This window comes from Lissotriton vulgaris, unplaced genomic scaffold, assembly GCF_964263255.1.
Source record: "Lissotriton vulgaris unplaced genomic scaffold, aLisVul1.2 SCAFFOLD_1540, whole genome shotgun sequence".
In the NCBI taxonomy this organism is placed as follows: Eukaryota; Metazoa; Chordata; class Amphibia; order Caudata; family Salamandridae; genus Lissotriton; species Lissotriton vulgaris.
Window position 1 is genome coordinate 180,685 of NW_028243300.1, and position 26,812 is coordinate 207,496.

The window sequence follows — 26,812 nt, forward strand, 5'->3', positions numbered from 1 at the left end:
AATTTGGAGATCTCAAATTACGGACGCCTACAGACATCATACTAAAATTGAAATAGGACATTTCAGTAAGGAATGCTGTTTCCCATGCGAGAGGCCCCGTGAGTTTAACAGATTTCACTCGGGCCTCTCGCTTCGCTCGTATCTTTTAATCTGTAGAGGCTCCCTGCAGCCGCCCATCCCGTACCTTATGCACACTGTGGTGTGGCCCATTGTCATTCTGAGACTGCAGCTGATTAGCACGTTAGAATGACAATGGGCCCAATTGTATTGACAGCATGTGGTGTGCCTTCTCCTGCATGGGGCTGTCTATGGCAAAGCATTCTGCTTTTGTCTTGGCGCCATGTGGAGAAAATAAAAATAAAATAACTAACAGCGTTTTCACTGTACATTTAAAAGACAGATTTCAACAAACAAATAAAAAATACTATTTATTAATCTGTATTGTTACTAGCACAAATCTTGATTGCAGAAAGGGCCCGATGTCGCTTTGCAAAGCTGCTCGCATACTGAAAAACTGTGAAGTGCACGATTGGCTCAACTTTATATAAACTTATTTTGACTTGTATTTATTTTGGTTGTTTATTTACTTATATATTATTGTGGCACCTCCTCTGATATGTCTGTAAACCTTATGTTTTGTTTCAAATTTTTGTCCTGAATTTTGACCTTCTGTCCTGAATTTTTGTCCTGAATTTTGACCCTTTGTCCTCAATTTTTACACTGACCGTCCTGAATTTGCACCCATGCCAGTTGGTAACCCTTTCCTGATGACGTCAGGACCTGCTTTGGAAGTAGATCAGAAAACGAACTCCCACTTTTGCTCGCTCCTGCCTGTGGAGCGACTCGTGGTGCCCCCTCAGCTATTTGCTGGGGGCACCAGGGCATTTGTTAGATATTTATAATAGTTAATCTCCCTTTCTCAACATATTCTGTGTTCCATTACGATAAGAATGCAAAATGTAAAGTGAAGGTGTGAAAATTATGCGTGGCCGCTTCTTTACTTTTTAACATAATCATTTGTTTTTTGGTGTACTATTTAAAACCCCAGTCGTGGATGTTTCTATGTACTGTAAATAACAGATTTTACCGTTACCCACTTTATTAATGAGCACGCACTTGCACATCAACCTTTCAAGGCTGAATGGCCGAATTGACCGTGCTGGGACTATAAACTATAGCCTCAAAGACACCGCAGACGTTAACAGCGAGTAACTAGCCTAAGAGGATGCGGCGTTACTGCCTGAGTTACCAATTTTGAAGCTGGAGAACCAGGTTCGAGTCCAAGCATCCCTTAATCTTCCCATGCATATAAAAATGTATAAGACTTTGAGTAATGACATTGGCCCACGTGTAAAAGCGTTAAAATTCCTTTTGGTCGACTTTACGCCATATAAAACTGCAAAACAAAAAAAAGTCTTCTTGCCACTATTATTGCTACCTTTGCAGCACAGGATCCCTTAATCTTCCCATGCATATAAAAATGTATAAGACTTTGAGTAATGAAATTGGCCCACGTGTAAATCGTTCAAATTCCTTTTGGTCGACTTTACGCCATATAAAAGTGCAAAACAAAAAAAAAGTCTTCTTGCCACTATTACTGCTACCTTTGCAGCACACTCCACCTTTGTAACTCACCCCTGACTTGTCAAAGCATGGCAGACACATAATGGGGTACTAAATCTAAATAATAGGAATGTATGAGGTCAGAATAATGACATAATGCAGAAATGTGTCCTTGTGCTGCAGGGCACGAGTCGGGGGTACACGCGGGTCGACGACGTCCACCTTTTTTTTTCACCGGGTGAACGCCATCCACTCTGCCAAGAATTTGGGCCCACTAAATAATATACTGAGCTCGTCCTGGGGTAAATTCCAAACACCGGGCCACTTTCAGCAGTACCTGCATGTTGTCTGCTTTCCATCTGCTGCAAGCAACATCATGCAGGCGGTGACAGGGCTTTCTTTTTTTAGACTCCTGCTGGGCCCATAACAAAGGTAGAATTTGAGGAGTCATCAGGCCTCCTTTTGTTCAAGTCTCCAGGCTGGGAGCTGTCAGGAGCCTCACACTTAGAAGCAAATGCAGTAGAGGGGAAACAAAGGTTAGCACTTCACACATACTTAAGAGAGGCAGCTTTTCACTTTGTTTAGGCTCTGTTTACTAGATATGCATGCACTGTAAGAATGTCAGATGTGTTGGTCTCTCACAGTATTTACATAACACTAAATGTAATTAATATAGTGCTTACTACCCTTGAGGAGGCATTAAAATATTTTAAGTACCACTATTTTTTCTTGTTTAGCCCTACTCATTCCAATGCAGGGTGACAGAGCACTTTACATCAACACGTGTATTTTACATGTACAATAAATTATAGACGTTTGTAAATTAATGTACAGGATGTGTTATAAAAAAATGGGGGATTGCAAGGTGTAGAAGTCACATATCTTTCATAGCTTATTGTCCTCACAATCCGCTCAAACGTACACATGATAGACCTGCTAAACATATATTTGAGGGCTTTAGATCTGATGTCATTTCTTGTGAAGCCACTCTCTCTAAAGTCGAGGCTTGTGATGCCATTTCTATGATGTCAATTCCTGTGATGCCATGTGTGATGTTGTGCGCCGTATGTCGTGTGCCGTGCTGTTGTGCGCCGTGATGTCATGCGCTGTGAAGCTGCGCCGTGATGTCACTTGCATACTGCCAAACTAGGTCAGTCCACCCACTTATTTTTTTAGGACTTGTGCCCTGGTGTGCTGCAGTCCAGTATCTGCTGCTCATTTTTGCGGTTAAGGAAGCGTATGGCAGATCGTGGTGAAGGCCATCTGGCTGTGCGCAATGACGTGTTACTAGACTCACGCAGGTCACGCAGTCAGGGTGGGGGTGGGACTAAAACCTAATAATTTTGGAGTCTCACTTCTTTGTTAGACAATCCACAAATACAAAAGATTGGTCTCTTGTGTATCTCCAGAGCCCTGGCAGGTCAGGGAAAGCAGTAATTTCTGAGCACGGCAGCGTTTAATGTTTTATGTTGCATTCAAAGCTCAGCAAATACAGTCTGTGTATTGCTGTGATGGTAGCCATTGGATGAAGAGCTGATTGTGGAATCAAAATACGTATATTTGTGCTTACACAGTAGTACCCGTTCATACATATATATTTTTTTAAATATTTTTATTGGCGTTTTAAAGTAGGTAACAGTACGGTTGTATTAATCGATTCAAGAGATATTTTGAACTCTATCCCACACTATCTATCTAATGAGCATTATTGCAATAACACAATATCTAATTAAATATTCAACAATTAGTCATTGAGTGCCATAATTTGGTTGGTTTTATCCCTTATATATTGGACCTATTTGGTTACATTTCAGCCTGTGTTGATGTGGATTTTTAATAATGCGTCCAGGTGTTGTCCGGCTTATTTTGTGTCTTTACTACTACACATGTTCACGTGTTTAATCATTCATCAGAACTTGATGCTCTGGGAGTCATGGTCGTGAAGCCCACCTTAGAAATATTGTCATTGTACTATACAATTGAAGAAGCCAATTCAAAATATATTCATATTAAATACAATTCCATACAAACAAATGAAATAATAAAAAAATAAACCATAATATCACTCGGTGGGTATGTATAGATCAGTTTACAGAAGAATGTCCTGTAGGTCAGTTGGCCAGTGGTATGATGCTGTTGAACTGGAGGGGGAAGCTGTTGGGGGTTGAAGGTTGGCGTTGGGGGATAACATGCGTACAAAGCCTAGCCTGTAGAGTCAGGCATTATTGCTCAGACTCTCATATATTGGGCATGGAGTGGGTACCACCAGTTCTCAACTGAGCTCGTGATCGACTAAGTGTCGTCTGTCTTGGCAATGAGATATGAACTCCATGCCCTGAGCACTTCAGTCCAGTGTTCTGCTACTGGACGGTGTCGGAGTCCACAAGTGTCCTCTCTTTTTAATGCCCTCTCTTCTGTCCTAGCCCATATGTCTACATCTTTTTCCCATGTCGCGGTCATGAGACTGAACTTGGCCATCAAGTATAGGGCTATACAGCGTTGTGCTAGTATCAGGGCCAGTCCTACGAATCTGTTGCCAACCTTGTGTGTTTTGGGCCGAGGGAAGATGGGTCTCTTCTGTGCATGTGATGGAGCACTCTAGGGCCCCATTAATTGTGTCAATGACCGCCTCCCAGTATTTCCTCAGCCTTGGGCAGTCCCATGCCATATGTGTGAATCCCACATCTGATATCCCACATCTGTTGCAGGTCCTGGGATCCCCTCCATGCATAATCCTGAGGCGGTGTGGGGTCAAGTATGCCATATATAGATAACTAAATTGTAGACATTTTAAACTAGAGTTCCTAGTGACACTCTTAGGGCTCTCAATAAATCAATTCCATTCTGCTTCCATCTGGGCTCTGCCTATCAGTGATGCCCATTTGTCTCTTAGCCCTGACAGTGAACCCACAACCATTTCTAGTTGCGCCCTGTAGAGCCATTTTACCAGATGTTGCGCCGATCCCAACATCACCAATGCTGTAAGACTGCGTGGGTTTCTGGTTCACCCTGCTGTCCAGGCCAAAGTTGTTTGTAAGTTCTGACTATCGCATGATATCACCAGCCATTCTTGATTGTATTATTACATCACTCAAAATGGGGATTGTGCCACCGCAATGGAAATGTGCTAAGGTGAAAGCACTCTTAAAGAAGCCTAACCTTGATCCAGATAATTGGAGAAATTATCGACCAATCTCCTTACTACCAAGAGTCAGTAAATTAGCAGAAAAATACATTAATTTGAGTCTATCGTCCTTCTTGGAAGACAATAACCGTCTGCATCCTAGGCAGACTCGATTCAGACCCCAACAAAGAACCGAGACAGCTATTTTAGCTGCAGTAGAGGAAATCAGGAAGACCCTTGATAATGGAGGCTGCGCTGCCCTTATCTTATTAGACCTCAGCGCGGCCTTCAACACCGCCATTCACCAGCTAATGATACAAAGACTGAGGGAGGCCGGAGTGACCAGACTGGCACTAAAATGGCTACAGCCTTTTCTCCAAAACAGAGTTTACACAGTCTTTGAAGGGGAATGCTCCTCGAAACAGATTCCGTTGACTGGTGGGGTCCCACAGGGATCTTCCCTAAGGCCCACGATGTTCAATGTCTATATGAGTTCGTTCGCTGAAATAGTACACCCATTTGGGGAACAGATCGTCGCATATGCCGACAACAAACAACTCATTATCTCCTTGAAGCAATCCAACCAACCAGACCCGGATCTATCTACCTGCACAAAGTTTTTGACTGGATGAGTGGTTCTTTTTTTAAACTTAACGGACCTAAGACTGAACTCTTGCTTCTGGGAAAGTCTGCTCCCCAAATGTAGATCACCTATGGCCCAGTTGACTAGGTCTCCCCCCTGCCCCAAAAAAACGAATAAAAAGTCTACGAGTCTGGATTGATTGCAACCTCGATTTCGGAGAGCAATCACGTATAGTGGCAGCGAGTTGTTATGGCTTACTAAGAATGTTTAGAAAGCTACTCCCCCTGCTCCCGTTTGCTGCTAGACGACTTCTGGTGCAGGCCCTCGTATTATCATGGCTTGATTACGCCAATTCTAGATACCTAGGAGCCCCCCAGGCTACCATAAAAAAAATACAAATAGTACAGAATTGTGTGGCCCGTATGCTGCTGAACATACCTAAACGTTCCTCTGTAAGGCCCGCCCTCGCTACCTTGCATTGGCTTCCTGTCCAGGAAAGAGTTCAATTCAAGGCTCTATGTATAACCCATGAGTCATTGGTAGGAAAGGGCCCGCCTTTGATTCGTCCATGGATTCAACCGTATGTTCCTAACAGAGCCCTTAGGTCTGGGAATAAAGGTTTAATCCTAGTCCCTAAGATTAAAAGTGCACGTAGTGGAGGCCGACTGTTCACATACAATGCATCTAGACTCTGGAACAGTATTCCTCTCCACATACGCTCCGAACCTGATAATCTTAAGTTTAGAAGATTGCTGAAAACCTTTCTCTTTCATTAACCTCCTCTTAGTTCACTTGGCATCTTAGCGCTGGGATTCACCTGGGTAACAAGGCGCTCTAGAAATGTTCCTTCGTTTATTCATTCAACTGACCAGGTGGCAGTCCCCACTGCTCCACCAGTTCGTTGAAGGGCAGAAGCTCACGTAGTTGGAAGCAGTCTCCAACTGTCAACAGTCCTGAGGACGTCCAGTTGGCTAATTGCGCACTTGTGAAAGGAGTCTGAGGATTTCCATGAGGCACGCCTACTAGGGGTAAGTCTGGGGTGTAAAGATGTGTTTCGCGAACTCCCCCCACACATCTTCTCCAGCATTGTATGGCTTTTCGTAACAATACCCCTGGTGCTGGGATCTTCAATTTTGGGTTAAGTAGTGTCACCAGTAATAAACCCTGATCTGTTGACCTTCCAATTGGTCCTAGTAGGTCAAGGTTCTGGCCGCCCAACTAGTGGACCAGCCACTGAAGTTGTGCTGCTAGATAGTACAATTGAAAATCAGGGACCCCCAGCCCTCTCTTTTCCAGTGTTCTCCTCATGACTGCCAATGAGACCCTGTGCCTCCCTCCATCCCAGATCAGCTCTCGAAGCAACAAGTCTAAATCTTTAAACCAGTGACGTGGCAACGTAATCGGAAGGTTAACAAAGTAGTATAAGAGTCTCTGGAGCATAATCATTTTAGTGAGTGAGATATGTGCCATCACAGGTAGCTTTAAGGACCGCCTAAACAGTATATTAGATTTAAGGGATCTAATTACTGGGCCCAGATTGCCATCCCTAAGATTGTCAAGGGCATGGAATATCTGGATGCCAAGGTATCTAAACGATCTAGGGGACAACTCCATATCCTGTGGTACGTTCAGTGGGTGGGTCAGATCTGTTCTGGTGGGAAATAAGTGTGTCTTGGTCCTATTGACCCGTAGTCCTGAAAGTTTGAAGAACTATTCCAGTATCGCTACTGCATGTACCACACTTTTGTTTACATTTCTTAAGTAGAGCAACAGGTCATCTGCATAGAGGGAAATAACGTGCTCCCTCTCACCCACGGTCAGTCCATGTCCTTTCCCTCTTTGCCGGAAATACACTGTCTGAGGTTCAATAGCCAATGCAAATAGCAGAGTTAGAGTGGGAATCCTTGCCTAGTACCACAGTGAACCCCATTTGCTGCCGAGACGACACGTCCAGTCTTGACCCGGGCTGTCAGGTTCGTATATAGCAGGTGTACCCAGCGGGCCCAACCCTCCCCCAGACCCATACGTCTCATGGACGAATCTAAGAAGTCAGACCGTAAGGAGTCAAATGCTTTTTCCAGGTCAATGGACATGATCAAGGCCTCAGGGTATTGGAGAGTGTCTGGATGGTAGAGGCCATGGACCAGTCTACGCAGGTTCCACATGGATCTGTTTGGTATAAAGCCATTTTGATCTTCGTGTATAAGTTCCCGCATATGGAGGAGTAGTCTTGTTGCTAATACTTTACTTAACATTATAAAGTCTGTGTTCAGCATTGATAAGGGATGATAGCCTGCTGGGCTGACTGGAGTGGTTTTAGATTTAGGTAAGGGGATCACCAGTGCCTCTCTAGTTGACACTGGCAAATATCCTAGTCGAAGGGACTCAGCAAATACAGCCTCAAGTTTAGGAATTAGCGTTGAAGTGTACTCAGAGTAGAATTCGGGCCGGGTGTCTTCACCGTGGCCATTTCTTTGATGGCCGGTCAGATCTCTGATGTTGTCATTGGTCCACCAAGGTCTCTTTGGAACTTTGGATCTAGACTCCGCATCAGAAGAGGCGTACGGAAGTCTTCCTATGTTGCTGGAAGAAAATGCCCAGGGTGTACATAAAGGGTTTTATAATAGTTGTGGAAAGCGTTGTTTATAGTCTTTGGTGTATTAAGGAAGTTTCCCTTCCCTGCCGACTATCTGCGTAATGGGGGAGCCCCGTGACTCATGATGTACCGACCACGGTATAAGTCTACCTGACCTGCACCCCTCCGCATGCATCCGTTATTGATATTCTCGCACATCAATTTGGTAAAGCCGCTCTGAGACTTTGTTGTATTAGTCTCTCACCTCGAGATGTTCTGTCCGTATGGTCTTGTCTGTGCCCAGCCTGAAGTACCTATCCATAGATAAATCACAATCCACAAGTATACAGAGGTGGGCTGAGTCAACGGGACACATGCAGATCTATGATATGCCCTTATCTCAAAGCCATTATTAAATATGGCACTCTGAGTGACACCTCATTGCAAGGAATTACTTACAGCTCTAAAATTGCTCTTTTGTGCAGTGTAGTGGTATTGGAGAGTGTCTGGATGGTAGAGGACATGGAACAGTCAACGCAGGTTCCCTGATGTGGATATGGTTTGTATAAAGCAATCTTGATCTACGTGTATAAGTTTGTGAATGTGGAGGAGTAGTCTTGTTGTTAATAATGTACTTAATATTTTAAAGTCTGTTTTCAGCATTGATAAGGGACGATAGCTCACTGGGCTGACTGAAGTGGTTTTTGATTTAGGTAAGGGGATCACCAGTGCCTCTCTAGTTGGCACTGGCAAATAACCTAGTCGCAGGGACTCTGCAAATACAGCCTCAAATTTAGGAATCAGCGTTGAAGCGTACTCAGAGTAGAATTCTAAGGGTAGGCCGTCCGGGCCAGGTATCTTCCCCGAGGCCATTTCTTTGATGGCCAGTCAGATCTCTAATATTGTCATCGGTCCACCAAGGACTCTTTGGAACTTTGTATCTAGAATCCTAATCAGCAGAGGCGTAAGGAGGTCTTCCTATGGCAGAACGTGTCCCGGGTGGGCTTAAAGGGTTTTATAATATGTGCGGAAAGCGTCGTTTATAGCCTTCGGTGCATACAGCAGTATCCCTTCCCTGCCGACTATCTGCGTAATGGGGGAGCCAGGTGACTCCCGATGTACCAACCATGCTAAAAGTCTACCTGACCTGCCCCCCCTCCGCATGCGTCCGTTATTGATATTCTTGCACATCAATTCAGCAAAGCCCCTCTGAGACCTCGTTGTATTCGTCTCTCACTTAAAGATGTTCTGTACGTATGGTCTTGTCCGTGCCCAGTCTGAAGTACCCATCCATAGATAATGCCTGATCCACAAGTGCAGAGGTGGGCTTAGCCAACGGGACACATGCAAATCTATGAAACTCTCTTGTCTCAAAGCCATCATTACATATGATACTCTGAGTGACACCTCATTGGAACGAATACGTTACATCTCTAAAATTGCTCTGTTGGGCAGTATAGTTGTATGGAACCAGTCTAAACATAGATGGAGTCTGAATGGCTTTGTAAATGTGTCCCCTGTTAGGAAGATCAATTGGAGACCAACCACAAACTTTGAATACAAGTTATCTCTCCTGCTAATTTGAACTAAATAAACAGTTTGGAAACCAAAGTGAACCTTCCCTGATTAATTTCACGCAGGCTTTGACTCTATATCACACTTGAATTTGCTCTAGCAAGGCAGTTTGAGTCTTTTAGTACAAGTCTAAGCCTTTCTTCCAGAAGATGAACAAACCTGAGGGTCCTGATGGGGCTAGGTGATAGATTTTTTAATTCCGCAGAATAGGGATGCGTATTGCGATATAATGCAGTGACATTACTCTGATTTTCTCATGCAAACTATTGAAACAAAAATGTTGAACATTTGCAAATTAGTAAGAGTGCTTGTTAGAAGGGGGTTCTGACACTATGGGCCGCCCGGATCTTTTGCTTTTTGAGCACCTAATTGTTGAGCTTTTACTGTGAATGAATGAATGAATGAATTTTATTGTTTGGTTACTCAAAACCATTACATTAAAAACACATTAAAAACAGAGTGCAAAATTATAAAAGATTTAAAACAACAAGTTAGTCAGCTGATAAGTCTGTATAGTGAATCCCTGGGCACTGGCAAGCTCAAAAGAATAGTGACTGTGCAAGGGCAGCCCCGCCTACGACTGCGAGGTCTTTAATCATTTATGCCCTGGGTAGCCATCAGCTTGGCCCGTGTCTGTTGGATAAATTTTCCAAAGGAGGCCATTTGCTTTACTATAGTCAATGAGTATAGTTGATTGACCGCCTCCTTTGCAGTACGTGTCCCCATTTGTCGTAGAATTGGCCTAAGGTAAAGGTTGCGTGCTGCGCGCAAGGCCGGACAGCAAAGTAATAGATGGGCCAGCGACTCTCGTTTGTAATTGCAGAGTCTGCATTCCGGGACTCCCCGACCTGTCAGTTCGAGAGCGTATAGTTCTTTAATGGGCAGAGGGTGTAATCTGTAGGCTAAGATCCTGTGAAGGGCAGAGCGGCCCACCGCCTGCTTAAGATGGTGTTTGGGATTATGCACTATGTGCGGCAAGCATAGGGACTCATGGAAACCTCGTTTTGCCAGTGACTCCATATCCATTTCCCGGGAACAGATACAGACTTGTTTTTATATGGCATTTTTAATTGCTGCATAATTAACTATCACAGGGTTCAAATGATCAGTGGTGAGATTGAGGAGTTCCTTCGCCATGGTGAAGGTGGTTGACCAAGGGTTCCCGGGTTCCGTAAAAATGTATTTCAGAATTGCCTTCAGCGACTTGTCTTGTGCCGCTATTATGAGATAGTAATATTTACACAGGGCGGCCATCTCTTCCAGTTTTTGTTGGTTGAGCGAAAAGGCGGACAAGGGTGTTTCTGGTGCACTTCGGTAGTAAGAATAATTTCTTATACGCTCTGCAGTTGATTTTTTCCAGTTCCTTATTAAGTTGACCCGGGAACACTTGTTGGGCATAATTGAGGGCTGGCATTAGTTTTGCCTCGAGTACTCTTTGGATAGCCATTGTCGTTGGGCTATGTAGAGTGGCTTGTAGTTTGCAGAGCGCATAGGTGATAGTTTTCCCTTTGCTTTGGATTTTCTTTAGATGGGCACCAGAACGCCCCGACTCGTGATAGCAGACACCCAAGTAAGTGTATTGCGGTGTGCTTTCCAAAGTCAGATGGCCAAGCCTCCATTTGGCTAGTTTTTTGTTTGGATAATGGCAAAAAATTACTATCTTTGATGAGGAGGAGTTAGCTACCAACCGGTTCTTATCATTGTAAGTTGCCAGGGCGGTCAGCGCCTTTTGCAAGTCAAACTTGGTATGATCCAGAAGTACTAGTTCATCAGCATATTGCATGAATCCTTGGAGTGGCTAGGGCTGCCCCGGACAAGCTATCTCCATGTCTGCTGTATATAGATTGAACTAGAACGCACCCCTGTTTTAACCCTCGATCCGTGTTAATTTTCTCAGATGCAAAATCGCTTGAGAGTTTAATTCGGACCCACGTTTTTTGATACAACGATTGGATTGCTCTTAATAGGGTCGGATTGATGTTCCATTGGGCCAGCTTTCTCCATAGGATAGCACAGTCTACCTCATCGAACGCTGCAGAGTAGTCAATAAAGCAGGCGAATAAGGGGAGACTCTTACGCAACCGAGCTTGGTGGGCCAGGTAAGAAAGGGCAGTGATGTTGTCTACGGTGGAGGACCCGGCTCTGAATCCGGTTTGACTGAGGGGCAGGAGAGCTTCTTCACTTGCCCAGTCTGCGAGATCTGTCAAGATGGCACTGGCATAGGCTTTGCCCTTGATGTCCAGGAGGGCTATCAATCGATAGTTGGACGGGTCTGATTTAGGCCCTTTCTTATGGATTGGGTGTAAGTGCCAGCCTCTCCAGGAGTCTGGCACATCACCCAAGAGCCAGCATTCGGCGTATAGATGGGTCAAGTTTTCGGCCCAGAATTCTATGTTCGCTTTAAACAATAGACCTGGGAGGCCGTTGGGGCCCGGGGCGCCGTTGTTTCTGATTTTTGTTTTAATTTTGGACACAAGTAATTTGCCAGGCGGCGCCTTCCTGTGAAGGCTGGAATCTGGCTCTTCTCTTGGTTTAAATTCATTCTTGAATTGAAGGGCAACATGATCTTGATTGTATAGAGTTTTTACGTGGGCAACCCAAGTGGGGGCCTCAAGGGAGTTTTCTCTGTGATTTGGACCTCGTCCGAGCTTACTTATATAGCTCCAAAATTCTTGCGATTTCCCAAGACTCAGCAAGTCAAAGATTTTCAGCCATTGAGCTTCGCAGTGTTTGCGTTTTGCTGCCCACACATTCTTCGAATGGCTTCTTGTGGCCTCTTGTAGCTGTTTTTTGTTTGAGGCTGTGCCATTTTTCCGGTGTGCTTTTTGTTTTTTATTCAGATATTTGGCGCTTTCTTTGATTGCCCGGTTGAATCCGAGTGTAGATAGTGGGTGCCAACGGGTTACCCTTGCTGTGTCCCCTCGGAGTGTTACCGCTAGGGTCCCGGTGATTCCGTCCCATGTTACTATAGCGCCATTTATGTGGTCACCCGGCGGCCAGCCTACCCATGAGTCTGTCCAATTGTTGAACGTGATGGTTGCTGCCTGCCCCCATTTAATTCTTCTAGGTAACTTCATCAGTTCCTCGCCGTTTGCGGCCCCAATGTGTTGTAGCTTATGGCGTGTGTTTGTTGTCAAAATCAGTGTAATTATTAAGGCGGCGTGGTCGCTGTCACTGCGTTGGTGAACAGAGTAATCCGACATCAAAGGTTGCAGGTTGTCACTTAAGATGATGTAATCAATCGTGGTCTGGTTGTTATACGTGGGAGCGACAAAGGCCTCTGGCCTGTTCTTTAAATGGACAGAATGTGCTGTCGCCAGTTTGTAGGATTTTAATAGGGCGTTCAGAGCCTTGGTGGCCCCAGATTGGTGACTTTGTGGGGGTGTAACCCCTATATTGTGGATATTGAGGTCACCGAGTATGATGCAATCCAATGCCGGGAATTGTAGTAACAGGGCCTCTAGATGGTTTATTAGTAAGGATAAATCGGCTGTAGATCCGTGCGGGTTATGGTGGATGTTAATCACCAGAATAGAAGAGGTTCCGTTAGTCGTAAGGGAGCCTTTCAAAATACCCGCCTGGAGCATGTTGGGCAGGTTATTTATTTCCTAGAGTGCTTAATGTAGACACACATCCCCCCTGATGGTCTTCCGAGTATATTGGTCTTAGTTGCAGATTTGCCGTATTCTGCATATCCTCTTAGTGAAAGAGGATTGATTGCCCATGATTCTTGTATGAAGATAATATCTGCTTCTTCCAGGAAGTCACTGCAGCATGGTTTTGTAACAATGTTTTGAATCCTGCGACATTCCAGGTCATTATTTTCAGGGTCTTGATGGTAACGGGTTGGTTTATGTGTTTCACTTGCCCATTAGTCATGTGCTGGGGAAAGCGGCCCGTATCTCCAAGACAGTGCGTGTTAGGAGCTGGGGTTTAATGCTGGCGCCAACCAGGACCAGTCTTTACTCACACACCCCCTTGTTATGCACAAGCGTTTGCCTTAACTCAAGTTTGTTGTTATCTTGATCGGGGTTCCGTTAGTTAAACCTTTGCTCGTGCTGCCTTTGGACCCCTGAAGAATTGACGCCGCCTGGGGGGCGTGGTCAGAGAAAGCGTTCAAACGTATGTTCCAGCAGCGGTGCATCCATTGGGGCGTAGGGGCGGAGCCCCACCAGCCACCATGGACGCATCGCGGCCGCCGGCCGAATCTTAAAAATTGCGCAGGGGGGTGGCCTGCTGCAGCTTGAGTGACAGTCCACACACTCAGGCTGCAGCAGGCCGTAGTGCGCAGTCCCGCTGGGGAACTTACAGTACGCATGCTTGAGAAAGTTTTCAACTTTTTCAAGCATGCGCACTGTAAGTTCCCCAGTGGGACCCTGGGGTGCTTCACAGTGCTGCTGTAGCCCGGGTTTCCTAAGGGCGAAAGGGCGAGCAGCAAATGTGACCCCCTAGCCAATCCTGGCGCTGCTGCAGCCCCAGGATTGGCTGGTCCACCTGCAAGCGGCATCCCATTGGATGCCGCGCGTGGGGTTGGCCCGGCGGCAGCATTCGTCTCGTCGTAAGCCAAGGAGGACTGGTCGTTGGCGCCGGCAGTGCCCGATTCCGGTTACAGCTGAAACAAACAGTGATCGCCTCTCCATCTGCCCACAGTCACCGAATCCGTGTCATGGAAACCTGTGAAATTGTGTGTGCAATGGTGTGAAGATGCGTCCACTTCAGTGTCACAGGTAGAAATTTCTATATCAGATCCAAAATTAGAAACACTATTTTGTTTCGCGTAAAATATGCAACATTTTGCTTTCGAACAACACTTAAGCAGCAGCACTGTTTTTCCTATTGCGGTGCTATCAACTTACTGTGATGTTGGTGCAGTGTTTTTTTTAAGTAGCAGCTCTTTCACATCGAGAGAGAGAGCGAGAGGCGGGACTGAAGTGGAGGGGGCCGAGGGAGGAAAACGAGATAAGAGCGTGGACGGAGAGAACGAGACGCAGAAAGGGAGACAGGGGCAACGTGCAGAGAAGGGGACGAGAAGAGAGAAGACAGCCCTGAGAGAAGATAAGAGAATGTAAGAGAAAGGGAGAGAGAGAGAGAGAGAGAGAGAGGGGGGTGAGGAGAGAAGCTAGGTCACTGCTGAGAGGGGAGGGCAGGCACGAAGGAAGAGGAAGAGCATGTGAAACATAGGAGGGGAGGGTTGAGGGAAAGAGTGACCCAAGCAAGGGAGAAGAGATAGGTGGGTGGAAGAGAAACGTGTGAGGTGAAGGACAGTAGGAGGAAGTGAGGGAAGCGGGGACAGAACGTGGGAGGGAGTGACACAGAGGGAGGGGGTGACACAGAAGGAGTGAGTGACACAGAAGGAGGGGGTGACAGAGAAGGAGGGGGTGACACAGAGGGAGGGAGTGACACAGAGGGAGGGGGTGACACAGAGGGAGGGAGTGACACAGAGGGAGGGTGTGACACAGAAGGAGGGGGTGACACAGAGGGAGGGGGTGACACACAGGGATGGAGTGACACAGAGGGAGGGAGGGAGTGAGGGATGGAGTGACACAGAGGGAGGGAGAGGCAGTTGTGGCAACGCCAATACGTTGATTGCTATTGGGCTGTACTTAACTTCGCAGACCACTTGCCGCCCCACCACTTTGAAATGTCACCCACCGCTACTGGTATGTTCCCCCCCCCATAGGCTGTTCCTGATTTTCCGGGCCGAAGGGCGGATAGTGAGTTTTTAAGATTGATGGATATTTTTGCACCTGATGGGGCTTTATTTTTATGCTCCAACTTTCCAGTAAAGTGTGTTGTCTCTTCAGGGCCTCAACCAGGTTTGAGCTGGAGAAAGTTAGCTCCGTAGTTTCATTTTTCTCCTCCGGATCCGGCGGAAGGAAGGAAATGGTCTCAATGTCTGTAGTTTGTATCCCTTCCAAACCTGGGATGTTTGCGCAGAGTGTTAAGAAGTTGCCACGGTTGAGGATGTCCCACTTACCCTGTGAGGTATATTCAGGGTACAACATTATTTTCCGCTCCTGAGATGTTGTTTGAGCTGGGTTATTGTCAGCATTCGCGTCCTTGCAGGTTTTATCCTGAATGCTAGTGAGTGATGGCTGTCCCGCCCTGGGCAAATTGATGAATGCCTAATTTATTGGCTCAATTGTTTGTTGAGATGCTACCACAAGGGGAGGGCTAACTGGTCTGATGTGAAGTGACCAGTCCCCAGCCTGCTCGGGTTTAAGGCCAAGAGTGCCTTGGGGAGCACACTGAGGGGTTTCCGCCTTTACGTTGGTCACTGATGATTTATTAGCGGCTGATGGCGCTGAAATCACTCCGCTTAATGTGGACTTTATGTGAACAGAGGGCTGATAACTTGTTGGGCAAGACTCTCGGTCACTTAGGGAGACTTGATTTGCTTCCCCATCGCATTGTCCTTGCGAGTGGAGCGTTTGATTTTGTAGTTTCAATGCCCGGGCTGGCTGGGAGGGTGTAAGATGAGCCAGCATGCTCTGGTCGATTGCCAAATTAGTGGAATGGAAGGCTTCCGCAGATGACTCAAATTTCCCCGTTGTCGTAGTTATGACTGCCGGCTGGGTCACTTTCTGCGTCTCGATGTGACCGGATCTCCCATTGACGGGCAGGAGCCATTGCCGAATTGGATTGGTGAAGTGTGATTGGTTTTTACTCTTTTTGTTGAGTTTTCTTAATTTTTTCTTATTTTTCCTGGATAGTTTTTGAAGTTCTGGACTGGCCAGTTTAAAGGTGTGATGTGAGTCTTTATTGTTGGTATGAGTCAGGATGGCAGTTGATCCACTTGCGTGGGTTGTCACTGAAGGTACCGAACCCGCGATCCTCTCCCCTCCAGGAGTTTCTATACTGCTAGTTTGGGAATTTGCGGTACCTTGTGTTTTTGAGGATGCTAGGGCGGTGTCCTGTGCGGGTAAGTTCTGGTTCCTGCCTACTTCGTTCTTGAGATCCTCAATTAGTGTAGTCATGATGTTTGGTAGTTTTTCTAGGCTGAGCAGAATTGGGCTACAACCACATAAGTCTGACTTTAGGTAAGTACTGTCCTGTGCTCTGCAAATCAGGGAGTTCAGGTGGTCCAGTTTTGAATCTATCCCTGAGATCAGACCCGTGGCGATTTGTAGGATGTTAATTTGAGCGCCGAGCTTGTCCGCGTGCATAAGTGCTGCACCTGCCATTGAAATAAGCGCCTCGTTGATCATCGCTAGATGGTTTGTGATCAATGGGGACTTCTCCCCATTGTCCGCGTCTCTACTCGCGGAAGTTGGGGACTGAGCCATTTTAACGTGGTCCGGAGAGATTGATCTTGTTAAGTTCGGAGACTGGGTTTGTGAAATGCCGGGTGATGATGGTGTTCTTCCTTCATTATCTGCATGTAAGCTATTAGGCACGTCGGGCAAGGGCGCGCCGTTTGGAGTGGAGCTCAGCTGAGAGTTCACCAGGCTTTGATGGGTCCAAGCTGGCGGCCGGGGTGGGACCTCTTTTGGTGTCACAGGTTTAAGGGGTCCTCCGCCATAGAGAGTAATAACTTTTGGCGAGAGTGGGATGCCGAGTGCCCGGGGGGCTGTAGGGCTTAGAATCTCCCCGTCATCTGTTGACTTGGTGGGAGGTGAAGAGGTCGAGGTTGGGCTGGATTCCGCTAGTGTGTGTGCTTTGGGGCTAAAAAAGGCTCTTATGTCCCTGTTTCCAGCAGGCCTTGTGGGCGTTTCTTTTGCACTGAGGCGGGACTTAACAGCTATCGACTTTGATGGACTGAGGGACTCTGTTGGTGCTGCTAATGTCGAAGCTGGGAGTTCCATTGGGAATTCCGGCAACGTCGGGGTTGCACTAGTCGCTCCTGTTTGATCCTCGTCTCTAATACCTGGTTCCTGGATGAAAGCCACCTATTCTTGGGGGGTAGAATAGTTTCGCCTTCTGTCTCTTAGCTGATCTATGGGGGCGAGGCTTCTCCTGTAATAGTGTCAGGTTCGAGTTTCTGGTCCTCATATTTTTCAAAGTTTAATTGTCTCACCAGGGTTGACTTAACTTTGCTCAGCGCCCGCAACTTGGGTGGGGGGGGGGGGCTAGGTGGAGCAGGCTTTTCCCCCCTCCTCTGTTATCTTTTGCTCTGTCCTTTGTTATCCTTTGTTAATTGGCGCTTCCGCCTGTGTGGGTGCGGAAGTCTTGGGTCTTGATGCACCGGGGTCAGCCGTGTGGCAGGTGGGGGAATAAGTGGAGCGGCTAGGGAGGCGAGAGGCGAGGTGAGTAAGGCAAAGTTATGAAAATGGCTCACCTCAGCTGCCTGCCCAGCAGCGTGTACCCAGCAGCCTGTACCCACACACACCTGGGAGTCTCGACTCTCTGCACACTGCGTCCGGGGCGTGCCTCTCCTCCTCTGCTCCTCCTCTACTCTGGTTTGATCCGGTTTGCTCCGTTCTGCTCTGTTCTGCTCTGTTCTACTCCGCACTAGCTCTGGTTCGCTCTGATTACCCCGGTACACCTCCGATGCTCCTCCTTCCGGGGCCCCCAATACTCGACTGGATGAGACTCTCGATGCTCTGTGATCTGTGCTGCTCTGCTCTGCACAACCGCAGCTCCCGAGCCCTGAGTCACGGCTGCTGCACGGCCAGCTAATCCCCACCTGCTGCCAAGTTCAGGATGTTTCAGATTGAATAGCGGGATAGTTCGCAGAAGCTCCTGACAGACTATCAGTCTCTCGACCGAGTGCTCCTGGATGCTACCGGAGCTATTGCGAGGGGTCCCCCCTGCCCCCGCAGCCGGCCACTGCTGAGGCTGAGGCAGAGAATTGGAGCCTGCGTGCTGCTCATGTCACACCGATACTAGTGCAGAGCCGCTACCGCCGAGGCTCCTGCTGAAAGCCGCCTGGTATGCCCCCCGGTCCCCTGTCTCCCCTGTCTCCCTGTCTGGCACAGCACTCTACTAGCAGCCGGGGGGAGGGGGTGGGGGGATCTCGGCCCTCGGCCCGCTGCGGGGAGACACGCAGCCTGCTGCTCCGGCGGGAATGGCGGTTAGCGCTTCTCGCGTCTCTGGCGTTTATGGGTTTCTGGGTCTCCGCTGCCCTCTGCTGACCACCCGGTGTGAACAGTGAACACAGGATGAGCCAAACACCTTTTACTGTGGGTGAGCCTCATAATCTGGGCCTCACCCACAGTGAACTCAAAATGAAGGAGACTGCATGGAGATTTTACTGGGGTACCCCTGGCTTGACTAGGCCTCTGCGCAGCAGCTGGAGTATGGGACACCGTGCTGGTTACATGCAGACACGGTGTACATGCGTGTGCACACGTTTAGGGGCTGCGCAGGGGAGATTCCTAGCGTGCGCAGTCCAGGAGCGGGTACAAATTGAATGGTGTGGCAGGACTTATGCAGAATTGGGTGGTGACATGGAATAGGCTTTATACCCTGGGAAGGAACATGCCAGGGAAAGTCAGTGTGTTTTATTGTGTTTTCACTTCATTATTCCCCTATGGGGATGTGGGGCCCATGGCTAAAATGACTTCCACAAAGTCTACAGATTTCAGACACGCACTAATGTCCAGTGTAGCAGATGTGAAAATGAGTATTCTTTAGAGTCCAAAGTCATATTTGTACTGCTTTTGGGTCGTCCAGAAATATCATATTTCTCTGAGTCCCTGGCTGGGGTCTGGCCCTGGCAAGTTAGATTAATGACTTTTTTGGAGAAGTGTGGCTCAGGGGTTAGAGGTGGCAGACCTGGAGCTTGAGTTCGGCCCTGGACCAGGGTTCAATTCCCCGCCTCGGCGGGTCTTGGGCTCAAAAATTCCACGGACTCGATAATTCTCGCTCCGGTGCCTTCTCGACTCACGGGTTCACACTCTGCGACTCTGGGCAATAGCTTGCTTAATCTCCACAACGGCCCCTCGCGGTGGGATGCCTGGCTTTCACCTTGTGGATACCCTGCCAGGGTTATCTCACAGGGGAATACAGGACGGGTTCCCTAAGCAAGCGCGGAGATGCCCCAGGGTAAGTCGTGCGCTATATAAGTTTCATTCATTTCATTTCATTTCTTCCAACAGCAAAGATCTTCCCTCCCAGGAGAAAAGATAGGTGGAGCTACAAGCCAATCCATCAACTGCTGTCGCTGGGTGCCAGGCACCAAGCTTAAACACAGTGAGGGCAGTGAGGGGGGAAGGAGTTGGGTTTCAGAGGCCATGTGGCCAAATACACTGGACAACGCTATTTTGATCAAACCCAGGGGCTGGACAAGAAAGAGGAGGCAGGGAAGTGATGTGTCGCTGTTTGATAGGACACACAGAGACTTCCTGCCAGCCCCCTACTCAACTTTTAAAAAGTACTTCCACAGGAAGAGAAGCTCTCTCTGGGGTGTGGTCTGCTGAGGCGAAAGGTGCTGGAGCCTGGCACAATGGGAAGGTGGAAGGAGGACACCCCTGACTGCCCCCCAGGCCCCTAACAGCGCCAGAAGAAGAGCCCAGGACCGGTGCGCAGAAGCAGGGCCCTCTGCGCAGGGAGAAAAGAGGCGCAGGGAGGCAGTGAAAACCGCTCCCTGCAGGATGCACCCTCTTGGAGACCCGGAGGACGAAGGAGAGTGCTCGGAGTGGCTGGGGAGCCCTACCAGGAGCAAGAAGACGCAAAAATGGGGCAGATCCGACCCCCAGGGGCTGAGATATGGCCCCAGGAAAGTAGGCGACCTTTGACCCCTAAGAAGACCGACAACGAAGCGCATGGGGCTCCACCGCCGGTCTCAGAGATGCCCCCGGGATGGGTCAGGTCCCGGGGGCTGCCCCCCGAAAGAGGTAAAGCCGGGGTGCACCGTCGCGCACCAAGTGAAGCTGCCCCCGTGGGGTGCCAGGAGCCCACCCTGGCCCCCGCTGAAACTTGCGCCGGGGAGAGCCGTTGCGTTGCCTGTGAAGAGGTGTGGGAGGAGGGGCCAGGGCAGTGCGGGGCGGGCAGGGGCAGGGGCGCCCACGAAGAAGACGGGAGGCGGGGACCCCATCCCCGGGCCCGAAGTGCCAGGATGGGAGGGGAGTGCCGTTGCCCCCCCCGAAGATGTCCGGGGGCCCGGGACCCCATCCCCGGGCGCCAGCGAAGAGGAGGAGGCCGGGGGAGTGCTGCCACACTGCCCGAGGTCCCGACGGGACTGCGGGAGACCTCGAGTCTGCCCAGAATGGATCGGCCGGCTCCCGCAGCAGAACGGACGAGTGCTGACCACGCGGGGTGCCGGCACGGGCAGCTGGGGGTGGGCTCCCCAGGCTGCCCTCCAAACCAAGGAGGACAGGGGGGTCCCAGGTGGGAACAGAGCCCCCCAGGGAAGACCTGCAGCAGTGCGAGAGGCCCGGGTGGGACCGGGCCCCAGAACAGAGGAGGAGCGGCCAGGGGTGGGCTCCCCGAGCCGTCTGTGCTCACTTGGGGGTCTGGGTGGGACCGGGTCCCCCACCGAGGCCCCAGAAAGCGGCGAAGCACCAGCGCGGCTCTCCCCGGAGCAGCGGTAGAGCCGCTCATCTAATATGCAGCAACACTCATAATTCCTTGCAGGCCAGGACCGGTCTGCAAGGGCAACACAGCGTTTTCACGGCTTGTGGTGGCCCCAGAGGAACGGGGTCACCACCCTACATGTATAAAGGTGCTGTGGAACTGCTGGAGAAGCGCAGTCTTCCCACAGCACGAAGAGCAAAGTTCCACCCCAAATGTCTTGGGGATTCAAAGGAATCAACCCCTCCAGGGCTCAACTTGCAGTTAACACCTTCGGGCTGGAACTTTTGTTCTTCAGCTGACAGTGTTTTGATAATTGCATCAAGGAGTGAAGGACTGAGTTGGGGATGTCTGCAGCAGGGCATCCCCGGGAGGTGAAGAGGTGTAATTGCACTGAAATGTAGTTATTAATGGTTTATTTTTTTAGAGGGACTGATGTTCAATGTGAAGTATTGGTGTAAGGTGATGTCATCAGCTAAGTGGCTAGACACTCTGGCTAGGGTGTCTGGTAGTATTTACAACTTAATCCTGTGATCATCTGTGATGCCTTTAGGGGCTGTAATTGCAATGCATTTAAATGTTATCCAAATGTGTTGAGTACTGTCATTCTAAAGTGTGCGTAAACATGTATTCTTGCTGCTGCGCTTAGGGGAAGACCCCAGACTATTAGCCCTTAAGATGTAGAGGTGCATACTGTATGGTCAGTAGGAGATGCTCAGTCAGGGTCATGTGTCACCAAGGCAGGTGTAGCCAGTTTAATGCAAGTTGAGGTAATGGGGGGGTCGCCACTGGGATGATGTGCCAGTGCGCAGGGCCCTCGCTCAAGGTTAAGACCAATTCTCTGCATTGGGGGCAAGATGATGTGCATACATGGGAGTGGTGGTACTAGACCCCACCCCCCTGTGGGAGGGGTGGAGATGTTATGCAATGTCACAAAGTAATTCCATCAGTTTATGTATTTTTGTAAATTAATGTATAGTATTGAATGGTGTGTGTTTAATAAATGTACTCTTACTTTTATAAAGCAAAGTACAGACTGGACTATCAATTATTGAGTGTTATTTTTGCGCACCTGCAAATGGCGATTACTAGCCCACACCACCTCCCTTGAGTAAGCCTCAGACTGCTCTGCAACACTACCCTCTGAGAGTCAGGCCCTGCCCTAGGGTGTTTGGTTCCCAGTGAAGGACAAATGTGTCATGTTATTTGTGCAGGCCTCAAAAGTGCTTAAATACATTAAAGTGAAATAAATTAAGTAAAAGGTTTTCTGTACTGAGTACAAATACGTACTTCCTTTTGACCATCTCTTGTACATTCTAAGGAGCTCCTCAATGTAAGACCCTAAGTATAGTCTGAGTTGGTGGTCTAAGGCAGTCCACGCAGCAGAACTCTCAAGTTTCTAAGATCCGTGCCAGATCTCATATAAGTAATTCTCTAGAACAAAAAGGGGCAAACCAGTAACCCAGGGATCTGGGCGGGACAATAATTCAAACAAAAACGTGGCCCCTATGGAGAAGTGTAGCCCTTGACTTCAACAGTACTACCTTTACACCAGGGATAGAACAAACCCTCTTAAAATTAGTGACTTTCAGTTATGCGCTTAGTACATTTATGTTATGTTATGTTATGTTATGTTATGTTATGTTATGTTATGTTATGTTATGTTATGTTATGTTATGTTATGGTATGTTATGTTATGTTAACGGGTTTATTAAGTGTAACAGCTGCCCCAGCAAAGAGGTCTCCCGGCGCTAACCAGCAGTGAGGTGACAGAGCATAAAAGGCCCGGGATCTACGGAATGGGGAAAAGAAAGGTTTATAGCGATTTCCTAATTTCGAGGTAGTTAGTGAACCCTCGAATATGGGCTGGTAATGAATTCCAGAGGATGGCTGCTCTATTCCGAAAAGAGCGACCACTAGCATGAACCCTCCTGACTCTAGGAACCACCACCAGATGTTGTCCCACAGAGCGGAGTTGGCGAGAGGGGACATAAGGTAGACGCAGGTCAGTCAGGATTTTAGGAGATGCGAGTTTCAGAGTTTTAAAGGCTATGCAAAGAGCCTTTAAATCGATGCACCTAGCCACAGGTAGCCAGTGTAAACGGTGATTGGCGCTTGTCACTGAGCAGACTCGGCGCAGCCCAAAAAGGAATCTTACAGCCGCATTCTGGACTCTATGTAGCCTCTGAACTTCAGACTTATTAGCTCCCAAATACAGTGAGTTTGCATAATCCAGTTGTGTCATAATCAGGGCCTGGATGATTATCAGCCTAGTAAGGGCATCAAAGAAGCCCAGAATGGGTTTGAGTCCCCGCAGCAGTCTGAAACAGGTATCTGCCACTTTTTTTTGTCTGAGTCTGAAAATTAAGTGAGGCATCCATCCAGACCCCTAGATTCTTCACTGCTTGCTTAGGGACAGGGGCAGTGCCTAGGCTCTTTGGCCACCAGAGCTCACTCCATAAACCGTGGTCTCTTCCCACCAACAACACCTCCAATTTGTTGGCATTCAGCTGGAGACAGTTGGCGGTCATCTCCTCAACGATGCCGCGAGATCACCCTAAAATTTCAGGGCATCCTGCTTAGAGTCGCACAAGAGAGCCACCACCAACTGTGTGTCGTAGGCATAGGAGACCATGGTAAACCCTCTGCTCTTGGCTACTCCGGCCAGAGGTTGAACATAGAGATTGAAAAGCAGCGGGCTCAGGGAGGAGCCCTTTGGAACCCCTTGACTTATGGGATGGATGCTGGAGATAAAGGGAGGAGCAGTCACCTGGAACATCCTATCCGCCAGAAAAGAGGCCAGCCACTGCAGAGCAGAGACAGTAAATCCTGCCTCCTCCAGGCGACGCAGCAAGATGGATATCCCATTTCTGAACATTCAAATGAATAGTAGCAGTATAATGCAGTATTTATACTTTTCACTAGAAGCAAAGTGCTCCTAAAAATTGACAGTGTAGTGAAAGTGTTATATGGTAAATAAAAAGTACATAAGTGCTATGTACAAACGTGTATACATGTGGCTAACAGGGATAATAGAATGTTTGAAGTCAACACCTTTAAAATGAGTATTGATATCTTCCTTGAAGTTCTTAAAAACACAGTCCACATATGTTTATTTGTTGACACTTCGGTCCCTGAGCATATGTATTTAGAGCAGGGTCATTGGCAGGATGCAAAATATATACAGGAGACACCAAATGATTTGGCCTGGACTCCCCACAATCAAGTGAATGTCAAAACACTATTTTTTAAAGTAATTTCGAAATGGGTATTCACACGCAAGGGATTGTGGCAAAAAGCAAGCAGGAATCATAGAGGTCACAATGCGGCACACCATGGGGCAAAAACGGCACAGATGCGTGACGCATCTGTGCCGTAAAAGTGGCGCATTGCTGGAGTTGAGTCGCAAGCGCGACACAGCTCCAGCAATGCTCTGGGGCCCTATCTACTTAATGCTGCGTCAATCCTTACGCCTGCTTCAGGCAGGCGCAGGGTTTTGATGCAGCATGGGCCTAAAAGTGACTGAGTGAAATCTTGTAGATTTCACTCAGCCACTTTTAGGAGGTGTTCCTGCGGCGGGACGCCCCCCCTGCGCAGGAACGCCTACATGTGGCGCAGGGCTTTACAATGTGACGCATCTGGGAGATGCGTCACGTTGTAAGTATTCCGCACCGTGGCGCAGGATTTGCGCCACCGCTGTGTCACAAAAGTGACGCAACGGCGGCATAAATGAGGCGCAAGGGTCTTGTAAATCTACCCCGAAATACTTCAAGAGAAACCAGAATGGGTGTACTCAGAGCCGCTAATCAAACCGGTCAAGCCCGGATGCGGTGATGAATGTGCTTTTCATCCAAACATTTTCGTCCAAATGCTCTTTGAAAGCAGCTTAATTTTCAACAACTGCTTTCGGTCTGCTCTCATCTAGGTGCTTACTTTGCACTCTGGAGCCTGCAGTCCTGATATAATAATGGATCTAACGAGACTGCAGGTCCCATGATGCAAAGAAAAGTCCTAGACTAGCAGACCTACTTATGTCTATACCTGGGAAACATAAGAGGTCTTATTGACGTCGTCTGTATGGTCCTAGGTGGTAATGAGCATTAATCAATTTAGGCTCCATACAATATCAAGCATTCATCACACAAAGCTTTAGGCCACCCTCTGCCCCATCACTACCCCTCCGACTAGAGAAGCTATACTTGCATCGGTAAGTGAAAGGAACTCCCCACACACCCTGCGTAATTTGTAGGTGCGTGCATGCGTCTAGAAAATGACAGCTGCTGCAGCATAGCACCTTTTTTTGTTTCCTCTGTAGCCGTGCAACACAGCATCGCTAAAAAAACATTGGCAAGCTTTGGCAAAGCCTATAGTTTCCAAAAGCATACCCTGATGGCTTTTGCACATGTTAGCTTTTTAAATTGATTGGTCATCTACCCAGTTTAAAACCCGAATTGTTTAGTGTATCTTGTATTCGTGAGCTTTAAGCATCATTTTCTCCATACGCTATTTTCCACTGTGTACAATTTCGGACACCACTGTCTCATCATTAACTGGCTGCCCGCACTATATATACAGTAGTACTGCGGCGTAGAATGAGCGCCTCATGTATTCTATAGGCTTCGTCAGTATTTAACTTGCGCTCTTGTCTCTGTCACGCCCCCGGAAGAGGATCCCTGCCCTATGTTCTGTACCTGGCTATGACCCGGGGGTCGAACTTGGCTCGGTATCGGGCCACTTTGATCCTGTGCACCTGCTCTGGAACCGAGATGGGCGCGGTCTTTTTCGGTGGCGCGCAGTCTCCTCCGAGGCCCCAGAAATCCCCGCGGAGGAAGCCCAGCGGTCCCTGCGGCTTCTTCAGCGGCGGCTCGTCCTCCCAGCCACAGATGCGGGGCGCCCGGCTGCACCACACCATGGTCTTCACCAGGTCCGCGCAGGACTTGGCCGCTTTGGGAGGGGGTTCGGGCAGCACCTTTCCCGCTCCGCAGCCCATGGCCCCGGGGCTGAAGGAGGGCGCGGGGTGCGCGGTGCTGGCTCCTGCTCCGTGCACAGGACAAGAGGCGCGCTCCACCGAGCAGTGTCCAGAGCAGCCTCGCAGCCCCTCCCTCCCTTAGGGGGCCTCCACTCCGACAGGTTCTTCGTCTCCCACGCTCAACTGCCCCCGCTACTCCTCTGAGAGGCTCTTCGTGGTTCACTCTTTTCTCAGGGAGTAGGCTTCTGTCGATGTTGAACTCATCTCTGGAAACCTCGCGCTTCACAAATCAGCCCCTTAAAACTAAATTATTTTGGGGTGGGTTGAATCTTCCGGGATGGTGTCATGTTCCAGTGAGGTTAATTGACATGGACTTGCCTAAATGCCCCGTGCTACTTAACATAGCTGTTTCTTCTTGAGCAACAGCAACGCAAGGTGGACACCCAACTGCAGCCGGGATCTTTCCAGGCACCTTTATGACCAGCGCGCGCCATTGTGACCTACGATCTCTTACGTGGTTAATACTCTGTATTGCCCTTTGCATATGCCACTGTGCGAATCATGCCGCTTCTCTTAACATAACCAGATACCTCTGGGTGTTCTCCAGTCAGTGGCCGCTAGAGTCGGATTCGTAAGGCAGGCAATGGCCGAGCAGCTGGTATCCGAGTTCCAGCTGTGGACTGCTTTTTTGGGCAGCCTGGGGTCCGAATTGGGCTGTGTTTGGTGTGTTCAGATTCCGCCAGCGAACCAGTGGGTGCCTGAGTGGCCTTTCTGGAGGCAGATGGGTGTCCATTACCCCCCTTTTATCAACAAGCAGAGGTGTCGCTCCCATTCTCTCGCAGGGCTAGCCAAATAATGTATGCATATTGAGCGGGGGCAGGGGACCTGAGCAGAAGTTGCCTCACTTGTTTTCTGGTGTGTTTTTTTTATCTAAGTAAAGTTAATAAAACATGCCTCTGTCAGAGAGCC

At 48.5% G+C, this 26,812-nt stretch overlaps 1 protein-coding gene across 1 annotated transcript in view; it reads right to left on the reverse strand.

The window, feature by feature from the left end:
- The window catches only part of LOC147668419 (serine/threonine-protein kinase H2-like), a 126,961-nt gene extending 101,097 nt beyond the window's left edge, over positions 1–25,864 (reverse strand). Inside the window, exon 1 of the mRNA XM_086948557.1 lies at positions 25,566–25,864. Within this exon, the coding sequence (XP_086804683.1) occupies positions 25,566–25,864 (299 nt within the window). The remainder of the gene's footprint in view (positions 1–25,565) is intronic.
- Between the last annotated feature and the right edge of the window lie 948 nt (positions 25,865–26,812).